The sequence below is a fragment of the Orycteropus afer genome, unplaced genomic scaffold (assembly GCF_000298275.1).
Source record: "Orycteropus afer afer isolate SDZICR_OR568_19922 unplaced genomic scaffold, OryAfe1.0 scaffold00043, whole genome shotgun sequence".
NCBI lineage: Eukaryota > Metazoa > Chordata > Mammalia > Tubulidentata > Orycteropodidae > Orycteropus > Orycteropus afer.
In genome coordinates, this window is record NW_006921630.1 from 10,430,199 (window position 1) to 10,437,697 (window position 7,499).

At 38.9% G+C, this 7,499-nt stretch overlaps 1 protein-coding gene across 1 annotated transcript in view; it reads left to right on the forward strand.

The window, feature by feature from the left end:
• The window catches only part of RGSL1 (regulator of G protein signaling like 1), a 136,697-nt gene that overhangs the window by 87,183 nt on the left and 42,015 nt on the right, over nt 1-7,499 (forward strand). Inside the window, exons 12-14 of the mRNA XM_042780519.1 lie at nt 2,786-2,979; nt 4,403-4,520; nt 5,322-5,436. Coding sequence (XP_042636453.1) covers nt 2,786-2,979; nt 4,403-4,520; nt 5,322-5,436 — 427 coding nt within the window. The remainder of the gene's footprint in view (nt 1-2,785; nt 2,980-4,402; nt 4,521-5,321; nt 5,437-7,499) is intronic.

Consider the following 7,499-nt stretch of genomic DNA (forward strand, 5'->3'; position numbering starts at 1 on the left):
AAAAAAAAAAAGAAGTTGCTACGCCTGGCTGGGGAGGGTAGGGTTTATAGTCTTGTAGAGGACCTAAGTGGGGACACTAAGGAAATGGTGTGGTCCAATGTTGTTGGCATGGGTCTGCACCTAATTAGCATGAGGGGGCTTCACAGGAGGAAGTTTATCATCACATGGGGCTTTCCAGCCTCGGCAGGTTCGGCCACCTCGGTTGTCTTATCAGGCTGTCTCATCGGGGCCTGACACCTGGAGGAAGCTGCCAACTGAAATGTTGGTGGCTTGAGTTTACTCTGGCTTAACACACATCAAACACAAAAATTAACTCAAAATGGATTAAAAACCTAAAGAGCTGAACTGATGTAAGTTTTGGATAAAAATATAGGAAAAAAATATTTGTGACCTTAGGTTAGGCAAAGATTTCTTAGCTAATATAGACTGGGGGAAGATACTTTAAAATATCTAAAAGTATTTGTATCCAGAATATATAAAGAACTCTTAAAGCTCAATAATAAATATTAATAGCTTAATTTAGAAATGGACAAATGATTTGAATAGACATTTTACCAAATAAGATATACACATGGCTATTATTCATATGAAAAAATACTCAATATCATTAGTCATTAGGGAAATGTAAATTAAAACCACAATGAGATACCTCTTCACACCTACCAAATGTCTACAATAAAAAAAGACCAACAATGACGAATGTCACTGAGAATGTGGAGAAACCTCATACATAGCTGGTGGGAATGTAAAATAATGTAGTCACTTTGTAAAACAATTTGGAAGTTTCTTTTTTTAAAAAAAGGTAAACATAAATTTGCCACAGAAAACCTCAATTCCACCTCTAAGAATCTACCCAAGAGTAATGGAAACTTGTATTCGCACAAAGACTTGCATGCAAATGTTTACAGTAGCATTATTCATAATTGAAAAAAAAATGGAAAACAACTCAGATGGTAAGTGGATAAACAAAATGTATTATGTCCATACAATGAAATATTTCAGCAATAAAAAGAAAAAACTGATAAATGGTAAACAGGTATGAACTGCAAAAACATTCTGCTAAGTAAAAACAAACAAAAAAAATCAGACAGAAGAAACTACATATTTTACAAATCCATTTATATGAAGTATCTAGAAAAGGCAAATCTATGGAAACAGAAAATTGATTATTAGGTGTCTGAGGCTGGGGTTGAGAACAGGGATTAACTGTAAATAGGCAAAAAGTCTCTCATTAGGTTGATGAAAATGTGCTAAAACTAGGATATGGTGATAGTTGTACAATTTGATAAATTAACTTAAGCTCATCAAGTGTACACTTAAAACAAGTGAATTTATTATACCTCAATAAAGTGATTTTTTTCAAAAATTGAAAAGATAGAATCAATTGAACTTAATGACACTTAGATATGTGAGTTGGTAGTAACTGGAAAAGGAAAAATTAAATATTCTGGTTTTCATGTCAGGAAATTAAACTGATGGTAACACCATTCTCTGAAATAGGTAAATAAATGAGAAAGAACAAGTCGGTCAATTGTAAGAATGGGTGGAGAGATGTAAATAATAACTATGACCTAAAGATCCCCAAACCAAACTCACTACCATCAAATCAATTCCAACTCATAAATCAAAAACCAGACTCACTGCCATTGAGTTGGATCCGACTCATAGCAACCACTCCTTGGGTTTCCAAGGCAGTATCACTGTGGAAGTAGATTGCCCCATCTTCCATCCAAGGTGTGGCTGGTGGGTTTGAAGCGTCAGCCTTCTGGTTAGCAGTCAACTGCCTTAGGCACTACGCTACCAGAGCTCCCATTCCTACTCATAGTGACCCCCATTAGGTTTCCAAGGATATAACTCTTTACAGAAGCAGACTGCTCCATCTGTCTTCTGTGGAGTAGCTGGTGGGTTTGAATCACCGACCTTTTGGTTAGCAACCAAATGCCTTAACCACTACACCACCTGAGCTCCTGATGACCTAAAAAAGGAGTTGAAACTTGGAAATGGAGCTCAGGGGAGAGATTCAGAACTAGATAGAGTTTCACCAGCCTTCCTCATATCAATGAAAATTGGAATCACAGAGGAGGCAGAGGTTACCCAAAGAAAAACCATAGGCAAAAAGAGACAGGATGGAGGCTGCAACTTTAGGAGCACCTATATTTAAGGAAAGGAGCCCTGGTGGCACAATGGTTAACCTCAACTGTTAATGAAAGGTTGGCAGTTTGAACTCACCCAGAGGCTATGTGAGATCTGATGATCTGCTCCTATAAAGAGCACGGCCTAGAAAAGCCTGTGGGGCAGTTCCACTCTGTCATGTGGGGTTGCTAATGAGTCAAAAATTGACTCTACACATCTAACAACAATAACATATTTAAGGAGCCATGAAAGAAGAATATAGTAGTGGAAATTTGGAAATATTGGTCAATCACTCTCATATCAGCCATGTTTGGCCTCACAGAAATGGCTACCAATGAGGGGTTGTTTTATATCCATAATGTAAGAAAGAGCGTTTCCCTGAAAGAAAAAGAAAAAATTATCCTTTTTAAAACATATCCCCACACTGTTTTCCACTGATGCTGTCAAATGATTAAACCAAGTTTAGGAAGGGCATATAAAGGTTCAAGTTTATCTCTAAGGAAACAGGCAATTTAACTTACTCATCACTATGCCCTTCACCCATGACTATTGACCCTGTGGTTTGGGAGATGCCCTTCTTCATTTCCTAATCACTACAGAATCCAGGGTCACCATCCTTCTCTCTCCACAAATGATGTTTTTTGTTTGCCAGAAATTTGACAGAAGTCCTCCTAAATACACACCACTTGGACTACTTCAAGGAGTTCCTCAGAGAACGGAAGGCTGACAGCCCATTGCAATTCTTGTTAGCCATCCAGAAGATCAGTGTTGAGACCAATGAAAAGCTTTACAAGTCTCTCCTTGAAAATGTAATCCGGACTTTTTTCCATGGCAGAGTCTCTGCTGGTATGCACCCCCTTCGCCATTGCCTTCTTTCCTCAGGGCCTTAGGAGAACAGTTTAAGAAAGAGCCTGTTTTATGTGAGCACTGTGAGTAAGCAGAACAGTGCACAGCCATGTGGGATAGAATTGAGAAACAAAGATTAAACAGAACAGTGAAGGAAGAGAAAAACAACAATAAATCCAAACTAATAACACTAGTAAAAGAAGCCAAGGGCAAGACACCTGTACATGTGTCTTATCATTTAAATATTTGCAAAAATTTTACTGTGGTGAAATACATCTAAAAAAAATTCAACCATTTTATATGTACAATTATTCTCTTTAGACTATATTTAATCCTTAAAATAACATTGGAATGTAGGGATAGATAGGTTCATTTTACCAATAAGAAAGACGACACACAGAGAAGGGAAATAACTTGTCCAATTGGTGGGATTTAAATTCAAACTCAAGTATTTTGACCCTCAAATCAACTAGGCTGCAGTTAGATACAAAGGCAAAGTTCGAGTACGCACCATGCATGGGTTGTGAATAGAGTTGCACTGAGAAGGAGATCTGTCTGCTTGAAAATCTTTGTTTCATAAATGTTGTCTTGTTTTCTAGTTGCCTAGGGTGGGAGGGTAAATTTGGCCCATTTACATTTATCTTGCAAATAATTCTAGAGAGAAAAAACGGGGGAGTGTGATACCACCCCAGAAGTAACTAAATCTATGGCAACAGCAAGGAGACTTCAACCTCCAGTTTGGAATAGATGGGAAGGGAGAATAGTTTTTGTGTGTTTATTAATTTGTATTTTTTTGCTGTGGTAAACCAAGATAACATTATAAATTTTATGAAAATAGAAAAAAGAGGTAAAATTGGCATATCTTGATTTGTAAAAAATATTGACTCGTTGAGCCCAGGATGTTGAGTCTTGTACATAATTTTGAATAAGATACAAGAGAAAGAGAAGTATCAGATCCAATTCCTGCTAAGTTTTCAAGTCTTATTATTTCCCACAGCTACCTCTGAACGCTTGGAGAATCATGCTGCTCTTACTGAATTGATTTGTAATCTTCAATTCTCCACCTGCTCCAGCAACTTAACTTTTCTTTCACTCTTCTGCTTGCTCTTTATTTCCTACCACCCACTAAAAAGAAAATATCAAACAAGCTACAGAAAAGAGTCCTTTAAAAATATCTTTCCACTTAAGCATTCATTGGTTGTGCTTAAGGGGACACAGGGATGTAAACAAATATTTGTTTTACAAATACACTTGCACCTAACTTTCCAAATGTGCTTTTTGAGATTTTCAAATTGTTGTTACGGTGGGGTGGGGGTGTTCACTGAGATTCACTGAGACAGTGAGGTTCTAAGATGAAACCCTAGCTACCTCAGAAATGGTAGGCAAGAGGATGATTTTCTTTTTCTCTCTTGCAATTTTTTAGAAGAATTGCTGCAGTGCAATGCTCCTATCATCAAAGAAATCTCTCACATGCGTCAAGTCAGCACAACCACATTGTTAACGGTCCAGGGCTATGTCATGAAATCTCTGGAAGAAAAGTGGTGAGTATACTCAGTGATGACCCTGCCTCTTTCTGCAGCTGCTCACTGGCTTCTGAAAACCACATTGATCAAGAAGTATCAGAGTCCAGTGTCAGAGCCTCCTAGCAAAAGACAAAACCAAACTTACATTGAAACCTCTACCTACCCACACATGTACACACATATTTCTGTTGATTTGCCGTAAAAAGGAAAAACACAGTATTCATCAGGAAGGATAGGCTGACATAGGCAAAGGACTGAAAGGGTAAGAAGAGTATTTTTTTATCTCACTACTCTTCACATTTCTAATCCATTGTTGTTGAGTTGTTCCAACTTATAGCGACCCTCTATGACAGAGGAACTGCCCCCCATATCATTCCCAAGGCTGAAATCTTTACAAGGAGCCCTGGTGGTGCAGTGGTTAAACACTCAGCTAACTGAAAGTTCGGGGAAGTTCAAATGCACCAGCTGCTCTGTGGGAGGAAGATGTGGCAGTCTGCTTCCATCAAGATTACAGGCCTGGAAACTCTGTGTGGCAATTCTAATCTATCCTATAAGGTCACTAGGGTTGGAATTAACTCAGTGGCAATGGGTTTGGTTTTTTTAATCTTTGTGGAAGCAGACTCCATAACTTTTACCTGCTGACTCTGGTGAGTTCGAACCACCAACCTTACAGTTAGTAGCTAAGTGCTTAACCATTGTGCCAACAGGGCTCCTTTTTTACATTTCTACTTCCTCCAAGCTGACACAGCTTTGCTCTGACTGGTATCTTTCACGTGCTAACCTTTTACACTCTTTAATATTCTTGGTCTTCATTGGCAGGTTTAAAGATTACCAAGACCTGTTCCCATTGCGTCCTCTGGAGGTGGAAACTGAAGTGCAAGCTTCCCCAAGGAAGCCCTCAAGGACAGCAACAACGTACCTACAGGGATCACAGGTCAGTGAGGAAGAAAGGGAAAACAAAATCCTGTGAACAAGAAAAGCACTGCCTGTGCATTATCCTCACTACTTGTCTGTCAATTTGTCACACTGTGATGGCTTGCATGTTGTTATGATACTGGAAGTTACACCACCAGTATTTAAAAATCCTATCAGGGTCACCCCTTCTGCAGCTTCTGCAGTCTGAAGTTGACCGAATATGCAATCAAGATGTGTTATTTATCACTGGTGACTGGAATGCAAAAGTTGGAAACAAAGAAGAATCACCAGTAGTTGGAAAAGTTGGCCTTGGTCACACAAATGATGCTAGAAATCGCATGATAGAATTTTGTAAGACCAACAACTTGTTCATTCAAATACATATTTTCAACAACACAAATGGCAGCTGTACACATGGGCTTCACAAGATGGAATACACAGGAATCAGATTGACTAAATCTGTGACAAGAGACAATGGAAAACTCAGTATCTTCAGCCAAAACCAGACCAGGAGCTGACTGTGAAACAGACCATCAACCGCTCATATGTAAGTTCAACCTGAAGTTAAAGGCAATTAAAAAAAGTCCACGAGAGCCAAAATATGATCTTGAATATATCCCTCCTGAATTTAGAGACCATCTAAAGAATAGATTTGGTGCATTGAACACCAAAGACCAAAAACCAGAAGAACTGTGGGATGACATCAAGAATATCATCCATCCGATAAGATGGTGGAATAGGCAGACAAGCGACACAGACCTTCTTCAATAAAGAAAAGAAAAAACAATTGATAGAGATACAGAAGGCAATCCTGGAGCCCTGAGCTTTGAAAAGAACTATGCAGAAGTGGATTAGGCACCAACTAGTAGAAAAACCTGAACAAAAACTGAGTACAGAGATGGTTGGAGCTGAAGACCATCAGCTAATCTGATGGGACCAACAGCCTGAATATTTCCAAGTGGTGTTGGGACCTGAGAATTTACCTAAAGAGCAACCCTAGTCACCAAGGGCTGCAGGGACAACTGTGCTGGTGGCCTATGACTAGGAAGGGAAACAGCAAGGAGGGAGGCAACCTGAACTGTTGACTTTCCGCTGTCCAGAGGGTGCAGCCATTTTGATTGTTTACACATGGCAGCCATTTTGGATATTTAAAGTGACCGACAGTGCAGCCATTTTGAATGTTTACAAGTGGCAACCATTTTGAATTTTAAAATGATAGCATTCTCATTCAGATTCCAGGAACCTAAGAATGGGCTCTGTTTGCCAAGGTCGGCAGGGATATACGAGAGGCTGACAACAGGAAAGGAGATAGGTGGTGAGTGTACAAGTGCTGTTAACTAGCGAATAGAGGAGCACAGTACCCTGCTTGCATAGATAACATACAAACAAAACAAAGAAAATGAAAATCGAGCATCCTCATTCAGATTCCAGGGACCCAGGAATAGGCTTTGTTTGCCAAGGGCGGCAGGGACATACAAGAGGCTGACAACAGGAAAGTAGATAGATGGTGAGTATATAAGTGCTGCCTTCTAGCAAATAGAGGAACACAGCACAGTACCCTGCTTGCATAGATAATATACAAAGAAAACGAAAATCATGGGCAAGTCACTCCAACATGCAATCACCAATTAAATATAAACATAAAAATGTCACAATGCCTCAGAGACAACAGAGCATCACAGTCCACACAAAGAAGCAAAATAAAGCAGGAGAAACAAGGAATCAATATACGGACCCAAAACACATCTGTGAAGAAGATGCAGTATTGAAACTCCTTGATAAGGAACTCAAAAGAATTATAATTTAGGTATCTTCAACGAATTTAGAGACAGATCAAGGAAAACACAGAGAAAACCCTAGAACAATTTCAAAAGACAATACAAGAACAAAATGACAAAATAAATGAAAAATTACATATCTGGCAAAGGACTCATCTCTAAGATTTATAGCAGATGAGTGATGACCAAACCATGGTACATACACATAATGGAATGCTATGCAGCACTTAAGAATAATGTAGAGTCTGCAAAACACTGCATAATATGGATGAACTTAGAGGACATTATGCTGAGTAAAATAAGT